At 48.2% G+C, this 15,990-nt stretch overlaps 1 protein-coding gene across 1 annotated transcript in view; it reads right to left on the reverse strand.

Moving 5' to 3' along the window:
- Nucleotides 1–1,104: 1,104 nt before the first annotated feature.
- ARFGEF3 (ARFGEF family member 3) overlaps nucleotides 1,105–15,990 on the reverse strand; it is a 154,259-nt gene continuing 139,373 nt past the window's right edge. Inside the window, exons 27-34 of the mRNA XM_075553898.1 lie at nucleotides 14,897–15,025; nucleotides 13,223–13,399; nucleotides 11,092–11,206; nucleotides 10,353–10,455; nucleotides 9,975–10,106; nucleotides 9,014–9,135; nucleotides 3,866–5,087; nucleotides 1,105–1,296 (exon numbers count right to left, since the gene is read on the reverse strand). Of these exons, the coding sequence (XP_075410013.1) occupies nucleotides 1,105–1,296; nucleotides 3,866–5,087; nucleotides 9,014–9,135; nucleotides 9,975–10,106; nucleotides 10,353–10,455; nucleotides 11,092–11,206; nucleotides 13,223–13,399; nucleotides 14,897–15,025 (2,192 nt within the window). The remainder of the gene's footprint in view (nucleotides 1,297–3,865; nucleotides 5,088–9,013; nucleotides 9,136–9,974; nucleotides 10,107–10,352; nucleotides 10,456–11,091; nucleotides 11,207–13,222; nucleotides 13,400–14,896; nucleotides 15,026–15,990) is intronic.

Raw genomic sequence — 15,990 nt, forward strand, 5'->3', positions numbered from 1 at the left:
ATTTAACTTCTTAAATGGCATTTTCTGCCCCCTTCCCTTTTGGTTTTCCTTGAGACTAGTGCTTGTATCACACGTACAGACTGCCAGTTTCTAAAATGAAGACTTCGGGTGATTATATCGTATCCTAATCCCCTTTCCCACCCTCCTTGTGTTCCCCTACCCAACACTTCCTATTCCTAATCCCTGAGAAGTCAGCTCGCTGGATGGAGGATTTGACTTCCTCTCCTCCAAGGGTATTGACGTAAAATGAGTTGCGTTTTGAATTTCCTTTTTCCCTTAAACACCGGATGTTGTACCTTCTATGTTCAGCCATCCGTGGAGCATAGAAATGTCTGTGCGGCAAGAGGCTAAGGCACCATTTCGTTTTTCCTTTCCTTGTTTGGCTGGGTGCAGAAGCAAAGGCTGATGGGACAGCCGCTATCTCTGGGGTCTCTGTGTCTGCGACACCTGCCGGAAGGGTCTTACACCGGAAGTTGGTATAGACCGGTCTGAGAAGCTCGGCCATTTACAAACAATTTTGAAATGTTCTGGAATGTCCGGCAGCAAAGGGCAGCCCTTTCTTATTGCCCCCTAGAAGAGAGTTTTGCATCTGCTTTCTTCCCCACCCAACCCACCATCAGAACCCAAATCTTTCTCCAGGTAACAGTGTCTGAGGATTTACACATCAGCTTGACTTACCAGCAGGCTTTTCCAGAGAAGAATGCCTTTGTAAATGGTCCATCAAATTGGGTCAGTGCGGGGGTTCAGAGGATGCACCTCAGAACGGACCCATTCAGGGCATGGAGAGCTAACATGGCAAGCAAAGCACTGAGAAACACAGTTTTTAAGATTTAGAAAGATTTGTCAAGGAATGGAAGTCTCTTCTGGAAAAATCCAAGTCAGCAGTTGCGTCACCGAGGTACCGCACCTCTGTACCCGTATGGCATCACAATGCTGCTTCATGAGGGGATGATCAGAGGGGGTTCTTCTTCTCCCCCTTTGACAATGTTAGGAAACATTGTTCTCGGAGACTCAAGTTGCTGTGGGGCGCTGGGGCTGGGGGAAAGGCTATCAGTGGGGTTGGCAAGCGTCCTCTAACCCCTGCAGGGTGATTTCCTGTGGACTTTACATGATGATGTCATACACGCGGCCCACGCGGCCCAGCCACTCTCGCAGGGCCTGGCGCACTCTGATGTCGGTCACATGGCAGGTCAGCTGGCTGATGCATGGGAACACCGCGGGCTGCAGAGCAGTGAAGGTCTGGTCCGGCAGGATCTGGATCTGGTTGAGAACGGTTAGCACCATGTTGGTCCACGCCTATGAGAGAAGATTGAAGACAAATCAGCAGCTTCTCCCCCGGCCGCCTTCCTACCAGCCCTCAGGAGTGACTGTGTCCTGCAAGCCCAGAGGGGGTTTTCTCGGGCTGTGGGTCACCATACACAGCCGTCACACCGCCGTAGAGGCTCTACTGCCTTTCAGACATTTGCCTGGAAGTTTTCCATTTGTTTCCAATTCCATTTTCCAATACTCTTTGCAGCCTCCTTGCACAATACAAGGATCCTCGCCTGGTGCTGCACTGTGCTCAGTTGCCTGAGCCCAGCCTTGTAGCCCCTCCAGGGATCCATCCTGCTGAAGTGCCTTCTCTTTCTTACCGACCCGTATGCTGTACTCGTCCAGGGACTGATCACATGCAACTCAGAGGTCCCTCCGTTTCTCCTACTCTCCTCTCAAACTCATGTTGGATACCCAGCACCCACTGCTGTCGACTGGATTCCGCCTGAGAGGACTAGCTAGCTAGCTCGTAGTTGCCAGCGCTACTCCTGCGGAGTAGCCAATGCTGACTCCTAGGGACCCATTAGGGCAGGGTTAAACTGCCCTGTGGGCTTCCAAGATGTTAACTCTTCACAGGAGTAGAAAGCACCATCTTTCTCCCTTGGAGCAGCTGGTGGTTTCGAACTGCTGACTTGTGGACCGTCATGCCAAGGTGTAAGCACTATGTCACTAGAGGCAGACAAAACATTAAAGTCATTTGCCGTGGAGTTGCTCCTGACTCACAGCAAACCCCGCATGTGCAGGGTAGGACTGCCCTGCATAGGGCTTCATGGGTGTAGCTTCTCAGGCCTTTCTTCTGAGGGGCCTTGGGGTGGGTTGGAACTGCTAACCTCCGTAGCTGAGCACCTCAATGAAACACGGAGTGCCTGTGTGGTGCAAGCAGTCACCATTAGAAATGTCGTATTTTCTGCTTTCACCAACTTCTTCTCATCATGAGGCTTCAGTGGGTCACAAAACCTAAAGCAAGGCTTTATAATGCCTGTACACCTTAGAAGATGCCTTCTTTAATTAACTAAGGGTATCCTTTAAGGATAACTTTACAAGCCATAAGCAAAATCACAAGATGGGAAAGGCAATGAAGGGATGAGCAGCTGCCCCGGGTTGTCCTTTCAGGACCAAATGGAAGAAAACCTGCTGTGGGACTTCATGGGTAGCAAGCCTTTTATCACGGCTTCCATTACTGAAAAATCAAAAAGAAGAAAAAAATGGAGGTACCCTGAATTTTTATATAATTACATGGGAAACACACAAAGACGGGTTCCAAAAAGTTTAAGGAAAAATTCAGTTTTCCAAAGAACCCTCTGAATCCCCGTCATAGGTCTCACATGGACTCTGGTAGTGAGGGGGGCGGCATATAGGCCTCACCGGTGGCTAACATGCACTGCACCTGGGATAGCAGCTTCCTGGGATCGTTGAGAGGCTGGAGATGTTGGTGGGTGACATCTGTCCCCTAGGTCCCCAAAGCTATAAAGAAGACCATTACCTCTCAACGTGGATCCTTGTAAAACTCTGTTCTATGAGGATTTTTATGGGGCCTAAAGTTAATTTTTAATTTTAAATTATATACAACGCATGTTGCCAGGTTCTTCTGAATTCCAATTTGATATATTCCTGTGTAGATTTATAGAAAACTTGGGCTCCACACTTCCTTGCATCTGTGACAGGAATCTTCAGTTTCAGAGAAACATTCAGATTATTTCAAACAGTCTGTCCCAAGATTTCTTGGTTTCTCTGATTTGCAGCCACCTAAAGGACAGAGGAGAGCTGCTCCTTAGGGTTTCCCAGACTGTGACACTGGATGGGAACAGACCACATCCTCCCTTGGAGGGGTGTGTGTGTTAGAACTGCTGACCTGGCAGCTAGCAGCCCAGTGTTTCTCTCAGAAGTCTATTTCGAGGCACCAGAGAATGTAAACTTACAGGAGGTACAGGCCTCCTCAAAGCCCCTGAAGAGTGTTTTTGTGCCTGGGATGGGTTAATCACTATCAAAACTCAAACTCACTCCCATTGAGTCAATTCTGACTCATGGTGCTCCTATGGGGCAGGGCAGAACTGCCCCCCTGTAAGTTTCTGAGACTGGAAATCTTTACGGGGTCAGGAAGCCTCATCTTTCTCATGTGGAGTGGCTGGGGTTTGACTAGCTGGCCTCGGGGTTAGCAGCTCAACCCAGGATGGACTTTCTTCAATGCTCTTTAAATGACAAGCTGGGACTTCATTCCAGTTACAGGCCCATCGATTTCAGGAGCTTTGGCCTCTCTATGCAGGTGATTTGCTGTTTTCTGTGAGGGGATGGGGGTAGGGATGCCAAGAAAAGGTTGATGGTTTGCATGGCAACATAAGAAAAGGTCAGGAGTCGGGATCAGATCACCCATGGGTCTCCTGGATCCCCAGCACTGTGGGGGAAGAAGCAGATGGTTGGCGTGGGTGTCGATTTCAAGCGCCCACTGGGCACAGTGGCACCGTACTCTCCGGGGGAGGACTGCCACGTCGTGGCGTCTGTGTCGTTTTACAAGGTATCGCCCTACCTCCCCAGGGCAGCGGGCAGACTCACGTACCTGGATCTGGGTCTCGGCGTCTCGCATGGAGACACTCCGGGAGCTCCCGGTGGAGCCGGAGCGGGGCCGCTTCTCGTGCCGCAGGAGCTCGGGCCCAGCGCTCAAGGAATGCCGCATCTGGCCCTGGTCCATTAGGTGCTGGGGCCGCTGCAGCAGCGGGGAGTCCTGGCCCCGGGGGCCCGGCGGCTCTCCCTTCCTCTCCACTTTGGGGAAGGTGGGGGGCAGGTTGTGCTGCTGCTGCTTCCTCTTTCTGTATTCCGTCATCAGCTTGGAGATGGTTTTGTCAGCCGCCAGCGTGCACAGCTTGTTGCCCGCACTCTCCCACCACTCCTTCTTCGGGCCGGGCTCCCTCGCCGCCTCCACCTTGGGGCTCGGGGGCAGCATCAGCATCTCCCCGCTGCTGCCCCTCAGGCTCAGACACTCGCTGAGGTGGTCCCGGGCTTGACTCCGGTCGTCCTCGGAGGGCGTCTCTTTCCCCGAGAAGCCCCCCGTGGACGGAGTGGAGGACTCGGACTGGAAGGAGGGGAGGAGGAAGAAGGGGTCGTTCTTGAGCAGCGGCGCCTCCTCCAGGCTGGCCTCCAGGTCCAGGTGCATCTGGATGTAGGTGTGGCACAGCTCCAGGCACAGCTTGTGCAGCCGCTTCACCAGCCACACCCAGTCGGCGTTGCTCACGGGCTGGACGCTGAGCGAGGGCATCCTGGCCCGCCACTGCCGCTTCTCCTTGCCCCGCGGGGGGCTGACCTGGGCCGTCTCCTCGAAGATGTCCTCATCTTCCGATGAGCACTGCTGGGAGGAGTCGGTGCTCCTCTCCTCGTCCTCAAACAGGGCCTTCTTCACTTGCTCGGCCACGATGGTCTCCTGGTTGGTGAGGATGGCACACACCAGCGCGTGGAAGTAGATGTTAAAACTCATGGCGGACTGGCGGTAGAGGTTGGCGGCGCCCCCGATGCCCGACACCTTCTTCAGCAGGCATTTCAGCCCCGGGCTGGTGTCGAACTCTCGGGCTGTCCTGTAGGAGTCCAGCAGCAGGTCGAATATGACGGCCAGGTTCTGCATGGAGATGTACCTGAGGAAGCCCACCGGCCTGCTCTCGGGCACCGGCATGGTCTTCTCCTCTCCCGTGCAGGGGCCTTTGACGAACTCTTCCAACAAGATGTCGTACAGGTTCTGGAGCAGCACTTGATGAGACAGTAAACTCACCACAATTTCTCTGAAGGAGACGCTGCCAACAGAATGAACAGCGGGCGTTAAGCGCAGTGTGCCCTAGATGTTGGCAATCTAGACACTTCAGACTACAGAAATCCCCAGGCTTCATATCATCGTGAATGAGGGGGAGTGCAGATTGGGGACCCAGACCTATTGGTAGGTAAATGGAAATCCCTTACGGAAGGGTTGCTGGGAGGAGAAGAGCCAGTCAGGGTGCAGTGTAGCAATGATGAAACATACAACTTTCCTCTAATTCCTAAATGCTTCCTCCCCCCACCCCCACCCCCACCCCCACCCCCACTATCATGATTCCAATTCTACCTTACATATCTGGAGAGACCAGAGGATGTACACTGGTACAGATAGGAACAGGGAACACAGGGAATCCAGGGCGGATGATCCCTTCAGGACCAGTGCTGAGAGTGGTGATACCAGGAGGGTGGAGGCAGGGGGAACTAATTTCAAGGATCTACATGTAACCTCCCCCCTGGAGATGGGCAACAGAAATGTGGGTGAAGGGAGATGTTGGACAGAGTAAGACATGACAAAATAATTTATAAATTATCAAGGGTTCATAGGGGAGCAGGGAGGGAGGGGGAAAATGAGGAGCTGATACCAAGGGCTCAAGCAGAAAGCAAATGTTTTGAGACTGATGATGGCAACAAATGTACAAGAGTGCCTGACACAATGGATGGATGCATGGATTGTGATAAGAGTTGTATGAGCCCCCATAAAAGGGCAGGAACTGGAAACCATGTCGGCTGAATGCCTGGCAATGTTTAGCTTTCAGGAGCGGTAGAATCAAATCTGCGATGCTACGGAATGCACATGGGTCTGGACTTAGGAAAACAGAATGTTTATATATTAAAAAAAAACCTTGAAGGCCCAATGGTGGGAGATGGCACATTTGGTTCATAGCTGATGCATTTTAATTTTCTTTTTCTTCAACCCCTTTCATCTCTTCCTAGAAACCGTATTGCAGCCTGGCTTTGGAGGGCTGAAACTACTTCCCCAAGATGGGATGTTAGGATTTTAAGTGCATTTATAGAAAAGTTAGTGCCTCTAGCTTGTGAGGAGAGAGAGAGAGCCAGGCAACACAAGTTTTCTGGAGCTCACACCTGCAAGGTTAGGAAACAAACGGGCCATTGAATACACAGCCTTCTACTACACACCAGTGTCCAAAGCAGCAGTCACCTACTGATTCCCTGGCCTGCCCTTCCTGCCAGCCTGGCATGGGACTCATCTCTGGAATGAGCCCTTGGGTCAGCTCTAGGGGATGGGAAGAGTAGGCTTTGCCTTCTCCTCCCAGACTTTTGCCCAGGACTCTTGGTTGCGGCACAGCCCTAGGCAGGAGGGCAGCATCCTGCGTTTTCCTCGTCCGTCTGGACCAGGTAGCTTTAGAAGTAAATGTACAAATACTCCAATGATTCAGCTCCTTCTGTATACTTGAATTCGCCACTGTGATTGTGGGTTTAGATTTTCATATCCTTTTCATTGCTCATGGATTTTTGTGAAAATCCCGGAGTTTAGGGTGCAAGCTATTTCACATAATTGATCATTCGGATGAATCTTAACAATGACATCAGAGGCCCAGCCATCATGCTTAATTTCAGTATGAAGCGATTACTTTTTTTTTTAACAAGCAGAGAAAAGAAAAAGTCTTTTTATAAATCGAAAAGATTCAGCAAATGTTTGCTCCCATTGATATGGTAATACTCTTTTTGGTGTGCTCCGAAAGTTCTTGAGAACTTGGAACATTCTACATACCCCGCGACTGTAACTAGAAATTTCTTCTACATTGTGGTGTGTACTAACCCAAAGCCCATAACCTGTTACCGGCCAGCTCCTGAAAATGATCTTGATAAAGGGCACGGGGCCTCCTGATTAGCCAGGCCGAGCTTTCCCATCACCCTTAGCCATTTTCTGTTCCTGTTCGTAGGCGCTCTAGAGTGCTCCAACTCAGAGCAGCCCTAGGAACGAAACACTGCCTGGCCCGGGGCCACTCTACTTTATCGAAGACTGCCCTCTCTCGATGGTGTCCAAAGAATGAGAGATGATATTCACCATTCTCAATTGTCTGGCTCTGCTTCCTAAAGGACAGGTTGCGGCTGTTGTTGTTTTTATGGAAATCCATCGTGTTTTCAGTTTCACCGACATCATAATTGAAAATCTATCAGCTCTTCAGCAGTCTTTCTACACTGTCAGCTTTCACGAGCCTTTCAGGTGACTGAGGACTAAGGTGTATCTGACCCAAGCCATGGTATTTTATAAAGGGACACTTGTTCTACGTCATTTTAGAGAGGGCTTATGCAGCGGGTTGTTTGGTTTATTGCCTGCTGCTTCGTGAGTGTTGATTGTTGGTATTTTCTCTATCGTGATGTTGTTTATTGGTTGAGTTGTGAGGATTCTGGCTGTCTTTATATGGACTGGCAATCCTTTATCAGCAGCATATGCTTCATGTCCTCTAAGCAAGGTTGTGGTATCTGCACAGAGAAGGTTGTTAAGCCTTTCTCCAGTACAAGGACATCTTCTTCATATGGGCTAGATTTTCAGATGATTTGCTCAGTATAAAGATGGAATTCGTATGCTGAAAGAATCCAACCCTGACGCACACCTTTCCTGAGTTTAAGCCATGCAGTAGTCCCTTGTTCTGAATGAGCAATAGCCTCTTTGTGTACAGATTCTGCATGTGTTCTGGAATTCCCGTTCTTCACACTGTTATCCCTATTTTATGACCCACACAGTCATCTGGCTTTGCATAGTGAATAAAACTTAATACCTTTTGGGCAGTCCTAGCTTTCAGCCAAGATCCATCTGATATCAGAGATGATATCTCCCCGAGAGTAGTCAGCCTCTGAATCCAGTTTACAATTTTTACTACTCAATGTTGACGAACTGCTGCAGCCATTGTGAAATGATCTTCAGCAAAATTTAACTTGCTTGCGATATTAATGGCACGGTTCAATGATTTCTGCATTCTATTGTGCAACTTCTCTGTGGAACGGACACAAATGTGGAACTCTTCCAGTTGGTTAGCCAGGTAGCTAGTCTACTTCTGCTCACAAATGCCTAGGAGGTCGCTGACCTCCTGTTTACCTAGATTCCTACCTCTACATTCCATGTTCTGATTATAGCAATGCATGCTTGCAGCTAGTTTCCACGCTACGCCCCACCAACAAATGAAGGTCCTGAAAGCTTTACTCCGTAAATAGCACATTTTGTTGCTATTCCTGAGGTTTGCAGTGACTCCTCTCTCAGAAGTAGTAGACATCTCATTCCTTCTCCCCATGAAATCTGTCCACTGTGGGGAACCCTGCTGGTGTTTAGAATCCTGGTGGCATAGTGGCCAGCAACACACAGCTGCCATAGTATGACAACCGGACCACGCTGTCATGGAATGTGTTTCTAGCTCCTGATTGAGCCCTTGTGGAAAAAAATAAGATCTACCCCTGGCTCTTCACGTATAATGCTGAAATATATGTAACCACTCTTTACGTCAGGGGTTTGAGAATTGTGAGAGCTATGCCATTCCATCTTCAACTCTAGAACTCTTTTTCCCCATAGGAGAGTGAAAACAGAGCCAGAACCAGACTGTCTTGTTTTCCTAGGTCTCCCGAGCTTCTGCCTTTGATAGGGTGTGTGGTCATGAGTTTTTCTTTTACACGTTTCTCTGAATTTAAAGAGTGAACGTTTCTTGTGGCAGCACCTTGATCTTGGTTTCCTGACAGCTGTATTGTTCTTGGAGCACTAAATATTTCTCACAGAATGAACCCAATGCCAGCCTCACAGGACAATATATAAAATATAAGCTTTGGGGTATGTGTGCATGTCATTGCTAAGCCCCACCACACCCGTGTTTTGGCCTGAGGATAGGTTACAACGAGTAAGCGCTGGGAATCACTATCTGCCTGGCTCCTCCGCTCCTCCCATGACTCATCTCACCTTTTCTTGGTGTGTCCATTTGGCTTCTCGTCAGGAGGAAGCTCAATAATGAGCTGGCAGGACTGGGCATGATCGAAGTTGTTTGGTGTCTTCGGTGAGCACTGGGTGTCCAGCATAAACACCTGCACGGACACACAAGGGTACAGCAGTTCAGAGCTCCCCGGGAGCTCACTCCGCCTGAGCTGGGTGGCCTTTGGCAAACAGCACACTCTCTTGAAGAGGTTCCTCGCTTTCACGACAGGCTTCTTTCCCGGACTGCTTGCTGAGAGTGAAACGAGTGAGCATAGGCGCACAAATGGGCTTCAAAAGGGAAATAAAAAGATTTTCTCATACATTTTTGAAGCCCCCTCTGACTATATATGTGACGCCTTAGAAAAGGGAAATATATACCTTACCCATTAGCTGCTGATATGAACAGCACTGCTACCTCTGTCACAAGACAATTCGTGACAATCCAAATGGCAAGAACCAACGTTTAAGCGTAAGTAAAGAGGAGCTTTCGTTGTGCATCAGGAATTGGACAGTTAACTGCAAGGTCAGCAGTTCAAAACCACGAGCTGCTCCATGGGTGAAAGATGAGGCTTTCTGCCCTGTAAAGATTCACAGCTGCTCTAGACGGTTCTATAACTTGCTCTCCTGAGGTGTACCAGATACTGTCATGGCAACGCCTGCAATTACACAGCAATAAAAGGACAGGAAGCAATCGTGTAAGTGCATAGAGGAGAGGTTCCTCAAGGGATCTGGTCTGGGCACTTGGGAGTCCGACCCAAGCAAGAGTGGTGGAGATAAGGGGGCCGTTGATTGGGTGGGTTAAAGTCTTCCTGGTGAGTTTCTGGCAAGAACAGCTCAGAGCTGGGATGCACGCGTCCTTAAGGGGATAAGAAGCTGTTTAGGGATGTAAGAAAGGCCTTTGGGAAAGATTCACAAAAGGCAGGTCAGCTTCGGGAGCCCCCAGCCTTACCTGCTGAGCCATGGCTCGGATGCGCCAGTACTCTGCCTCCGCACTGGGGGAGGAGGAGGGGGCCGCTACCCGCACCTGGCAGCCTTCACCACTGAAGCTCTCCGTGCCGCTGTGGAAACAGCCTAGCAGGTCCTGGGGAGAAACACAGCACAGGCTCAGCCGGGTGGGGCACGCAGGTCCATGGCCCCAGACCCTCCCTGGGCTCTGAAACACTCAGTTGATCGTGTCGGGTAGGATGGAAGGACTAACCTCAGCACCTTCCTCTTCAACCGCTGCCTCCTTTAAGTAGTAAGGCAGAATCCAGGTGCCCCCCTTAACAAGGCAGGGGGCCTATAAGGACGACTAAGACCCACTCTTGCTCTTTCCACTACAGTTTACCTTCACTGGCTTGAGGGTGGCGGAGAAGGCCTCCTGCAGGGCACAGCATGCAAGTCTCCACATTTCCTCGGTGAACACTGGTCCCGCCGTCACTAGGACATACCTGCCCAGCAACGCAAGCAGAGAAGGCAGGCATCACTCCCGCCCGGGGGCCACATGCCCAGATGCACTCCGTCTCTCATTACTCAGCCCTTGCAATATAAAAACTGTAAATGGCTGAGCTACAAGTGGGAGACCTCGCGTTCTCGGTTTCCTGTTAACCCAAGTATAACAGCAACAAGAAAGCCAACCCCCATCGTGCCCATTCCCGGGGATCTGACCAGCTGTCCCTTCCTCCTGCCCTGATCTCCCGAGGCCCAGGACTCCTCGGCTTTCGTGGCAGTTGTCTTTCCACGTGACTTTCCCTGTAACATCCTTCTGAGCAGAATGGGGGCTCCCAAGAGCACTGCCCACAAGGCCTTACACAGTGGTTGCTGACAACACTGAAGAGTTATTCGAACCGACACACTTTTACGTACACGGCCAACAACTGTGAGTCAATTCCCACTCGCATCCACCCAGCACTGCCCCACAGGGTTTCCACGGCTGTCATCTCTCTTCAGTGGACGAGCTGGTAGGTTCGAAACACCGATCTTTTGGTTAGCAGCTGAGCACTGTGCCCACGAGCACGGAATTCATCTCCTTGGATGTCATAATGAAAGGTCCAGTTCTGCGGTGGGCCAAGGAGCATTTTTCTCACCTAATGCAGGAGCAGCCCACTCTGGAGATGGTTTCCGTGGGCTTGGCCACGCAGGCGACGAGCAGCTCAAAGAGGTCCTTCAGCATGGTATTGCTCATACTCTCGTACCGGATGTCTGCGGGGCGGGAACCAAGATTCCACTCAACGGGACTGTCAGCAGTAGGGCGAAAGGGCCACCCATCTACTGCAGAGTCTAGCAACAAGAGTAAAGCAGCAGTGGGGGAAAGAGCAATACCAACAAAACAGCTCAACGTTTGAACAGAAAAAAATAAATCTCTTGACCGGAGATACTTTGGAAGTCCAAAGGGCCCTTAACTAGTCCAAAAGATCTGGAAAAATGTAACACTGGACCTTATATTGGCTATTGGCTAGTAGTGGACATCCCACTAAAGGCTGGCTGTCTGGTGGATCTTCTGTGATGATTACTCTCTTCTTGAATTTTTATCCAATTTCTGCTGTTTCATCCATTCCTTGATATACATCGAGGGGACGTCTGTGGTATACAGGTATGTTGATGTACATTTTTCAGAGTATATAATTTGTCTACTTAAGGAGAATCGAACATAGTCTAGTAGAAAGTTGAAATTCTAAAAATGTATATGTCTATTACAAGGGAAGGCGGGGAGCTTCCTAAAGTTCATGGATAACTTGAATCCACAGAACATTTCCACAAACTTTTTGAAGCCCCCTTGTGCTTCTGGTGGCTTTTTTAAAGATCATTTTATTGGGGGCTCTGATAGCTCTCATAGCATTCTATACATCAATTGCATCAAGCTTATTTGTACATATGTTGCCATCATCATTTTCTAAACATTACTTTCTAGTTGAGCTCTTGGGACTGGAGGCGTTTTTAAAAATATAAGCACTTAATTCTTCTTCTGGCTGTGACATTTCTTGAACCTCATCAATATGAATCCAGTCCCCTAAAGATTTAGCACTCCCAGTTATTGGCCCAATTCAAGGGACCCAGCTGTATTGTTTCCCCCAAGTTTCTTGCGAGGCCCAGACCCCCCAGTAAGATCCCATGCAGGGCCCAGCAATGACCACTGCGTGGAAACAAGCGCTTGCTGGTTTTCTTTCTCTAGGACCCTCTCTTTGCCAGTACAATCTGTCCTTGGAACCACGTCTCTGCTACATTCACTGTCTTTGTGACTCTCCCTTGGGGTGTGTGTGTGTGAATGTTCTCCGTGTGCTTCTCTAAACACTCCAACTTGCACTCCCTCTCCCTTCAGCGACCATGTGCCCTCCCTTTTATTTATAACCTCGAGGGCTGCAAGTCTCTCGAGTGGTGAGGAGGCGGATAACGTGGAAGCCAGCAGTTGGAAACTCTCAGCTGCATTGCTGGGAAACGATGAGCTGGCTGTCTACCCCATACTCTGTCCTAGTGGGCTGGAGCGAGTTTGTGGCTCCCAGTGCTGTTTGCTCTGCTTCAAAACGTCCAGACCTCCTCATGGCAGATCATGAGCAAGAATCAGTGTTTCAGAAAGGTTTCTCCCCTGGTCATCTCAAACTTGCACATCTTCCTGAAAGTGCCACAAATGTTAAGACTCTTCATTTTATTTCCTACTCTCTCAGGCAATTCCTTGGCCATAATGGATATCTTTTCTAAAATCTTCTTCCATCTAACTTCCCCAGTGAAAGCAGGATCCAGCCTTATAGGTCCCAACCTGTAGGGATCTTATCATATACTTGAACTTGCCTCCCTCCTAATGCACCCAAACTCACTACCATTGGGTTAATTATCACCTCATCGCGACCCTAGAAGTTGTAAACATTTACAGGAGCAAAGTGCCTCATCTTTTGCCTATGGTGCAGCTGGTGGCTTTGAGCTTGCATTTAGCAGTCCAACGTGAGGGCCACCTAATGTACAGATACCTTAAATCTGCTTATTACATATTTTATTTCTGGTCACATATTTTGACTATTCTGTTTGGTTCTTTTGTAGAGGACATACAGGCGTCTGTTTCCTTTTGGAAGATTTACTGCCAGCAGGTTGCATTGACCACAGAGTGCTATCATAATCTTTCCTAGGAGGAAAACCGTGTACTGGTGGGTATTCACTGAGGACATGTTTCACCATGGATGCTGCCAACTAAATACTCAGAAGGGACTGCTCTGGCACAATGGGTACCTGAGTGTAGGAAGCTTTGAATGTGCTCCACCACCAGCTCACAGGACAGACCAATGGCGTGCTTGAAATTCGCCGAGGCCACATCCCAGTAGGAATGGTCTTTGTGGCTGCGCCGGAGCCAGAGGGCCATCACAGGGAGGAGGAGGTGTACGACCGCATAGATCCCGAAGCCTGGTCCTGAAGGAACAAAGTCAGCATTGGCATCTTGCAACAAAAGGGGATCAGGGGAAAAGAATCTACCATTGATTGGAGAATACACACTTGCAAAAAAATTCCAGTCAAGGCAAAAGTCACTTGATCAATTCCTAGCTCCTAGATGTCAAAACTGCAGTGCATGTAAACAGGGGTACATATATATTAAAAACAAGCTTTAAAATGTAAATACATAGATCTAAGATACAGAAATAATTGTATTTCGAGCAATTTTGAAGGCTTCCCCCTCTAACTTGTTAGATGATCAGCAAATTACTGCCACACGTTATCCCATTAAATGTAACTTCCTGTCATCCCTTTACTGATGGACATTTCAAATGTTAATTTATATTTTGCTTTCTTATAAATAAGCGTATTTGTGCTGTACTGTAACAATTCTGATCAATTTTTTTCATTCTTATCAAAACATGCTCGCCCATAATACTTTGTGTGTTTCCTTAAAGTTGAGATCATGCTATACACACATATATTTTGTAAACAAGTATTCATGTCATTGTGTTTCAAAGTGATTAAAAGTAATGCCTGAATAATACTTACATAATTTGCTTCACTTTTTTTTTAAATCCAGAAGTTTTGGTGCCTGTCCTTAGAGATGCATTTTTGTCTGCATTACAGTTAATTAATTACCTTAGCAGATAACTCCTAAGGGGAGAATTATGACATGCTCTTGGTATAGATCTAGCGGTAGAAAGTGTAAAGGGAGAGGATGGGACTTACCAGTAAGAAAGAGTTAGTATTAGATGGAAAGAGCTTTAAGTTGCAGGAGTAACCAGAGTGGTTTTTCTAAGGGGAGAAAAGACTCCAAGTCTTTAAAGTCCTACAAAAGGCATTGGATTTTTATCTTAATGCTTCACGTCTAATTCCTTGTAAACAATATCAATCAGTCTTCACGACTTTACGATGACCCCCTCACTAGGTGGAGGAACAGCCCATGGTATTATTGGGGTTCTGATACTGTTGGTACCCATTAAAACGTCTCCTTGAACTTAAGGAAATGGACTGCAGAGCAGAGCACACTTACTCCAGAATAGGAAACACATTCTGAACTGCAATTCTCTTCCAGTACTACTTGGGGTTGTACTCAGTGGTTATCAAAGGTTATACACCTTTGAGTCATTTATTTCAATGGTAGACTTGGCAACCTCTACACACATCCATGTGACAGAGAGACCCGGCTAGGTGGGGGAAGGCTACACTCACAGAACAGAGCCAAACCCATTGGTTTATGCAGGCACAGGCACCTCAGCCTGAGCACAAACTAACTGCACAAGAAGGAAGACATGAAAACAATGTACTAGACATATCTCAAACCTCACTGCTTTGTGGCCAATGACCTCACACATTGTGTGTCTATGGTAATGTGAGACCCTGTGCTAAACTGAGGGTTACAGTAGAGAAACAGGTGAATAAATACTACAAGCATTACACTAAAAACAATTCACCAGAAGACAGAATATTTACCAGGTACTTTGGTAACATCTCTTAACAGCTCAAAGAGTAGGTCCAAGGTTGGTGGTTGGTGCTGACGTGGACAATTGGACACAGCTGCTGCTAACTGCTCCAGTAGGATGATCCAGACTTCTATCAGACCTGGAATCCCCAAAACAGCCTCTGTGAGACCCACTGTAACCAACTGAAGGGTCATTACATCAATTCAGCAGCACATGTGACGGGTGTGCGCAGTCAAGAGCTGTAAGGCTTCAAGACATCCTTCACCTGGTAAGGGATAGTTGAGGGCCCACCACATGGGCAGGTTGTGTTTTACCTGCTCTGTTAAAGTCAAGGGAAAAGATGGTACTATCGTATGTTACTATTTCTATTCTGAACTAATAGATTTTGGGGAAGCTGGTGATAAAATATAACAAAATACCCCATTATCGTCTCATTTTCCCAAAGGCTTGGCATGCATTTCTAACTGATTTTTTCACAATAAATCATTTTCATGGTTTTACATGTAATTGTCAAAAAATACACAAAGCACACAGAAATTCAGTTGTTACACACAATTCAGTGACCTTGACTCCATTCTTCCTCGATGAACAAGTTTACCGCTCCGCAAGCTTACCATCTTGTCTGCTGTCACTTTGGCCCCAAATGGTTCTTTGAAGGAGCACAATGCTCAAGGTAGACATTCGTCACTCGTTAGGCATTTGTCTGGTTTGAAGCGTATTTCAGGGGATATTTTGGGTATATTTTTGAAAAGCCATCTGAGGACAATAGATTCAGGGGTTCTTTGAGCCTCACTGGTTTCAGAAAGTCTGGAGTCCACGGACATTGGAAATCCTGCTCCCATGTCCTCTCCTTTGAACAGGATTCTTGTGAAGAGTAGGGGATCAGTGTCTAATAGTGGTAGCCAGGCACCATCCTGTTCTGGTCAGGGCATAGGAGGCAGCTGTATAGGAAGGTTCTTTGCTGCCCTCTCCACATCACTCTTAAAGAGCCTACTCCACTTTCAGCTTGCAACTGCAGCACGTCTCTATCTTGCGTGTCTATTGCTCACATGTGGGAAACTGCTGTTCGTAGCACCAAAGGGCTTGTTTTCCCAAAGCAACACA

This window comes from Tenrec ecaudatus, chromosome 7 (genome assembly GCF_050624435.1).
Source record: "Tenrec ecaudatus isolate mTenEca1 chromosome 7, mTenEca1.hap1, whole genome shotgun sequence".
NCBI lineage: Eukaryota > Metazoa > Chordata > Mammalia > Afrosoricida > Tenrecidae > Tenrec > Tenrec ecaudatus.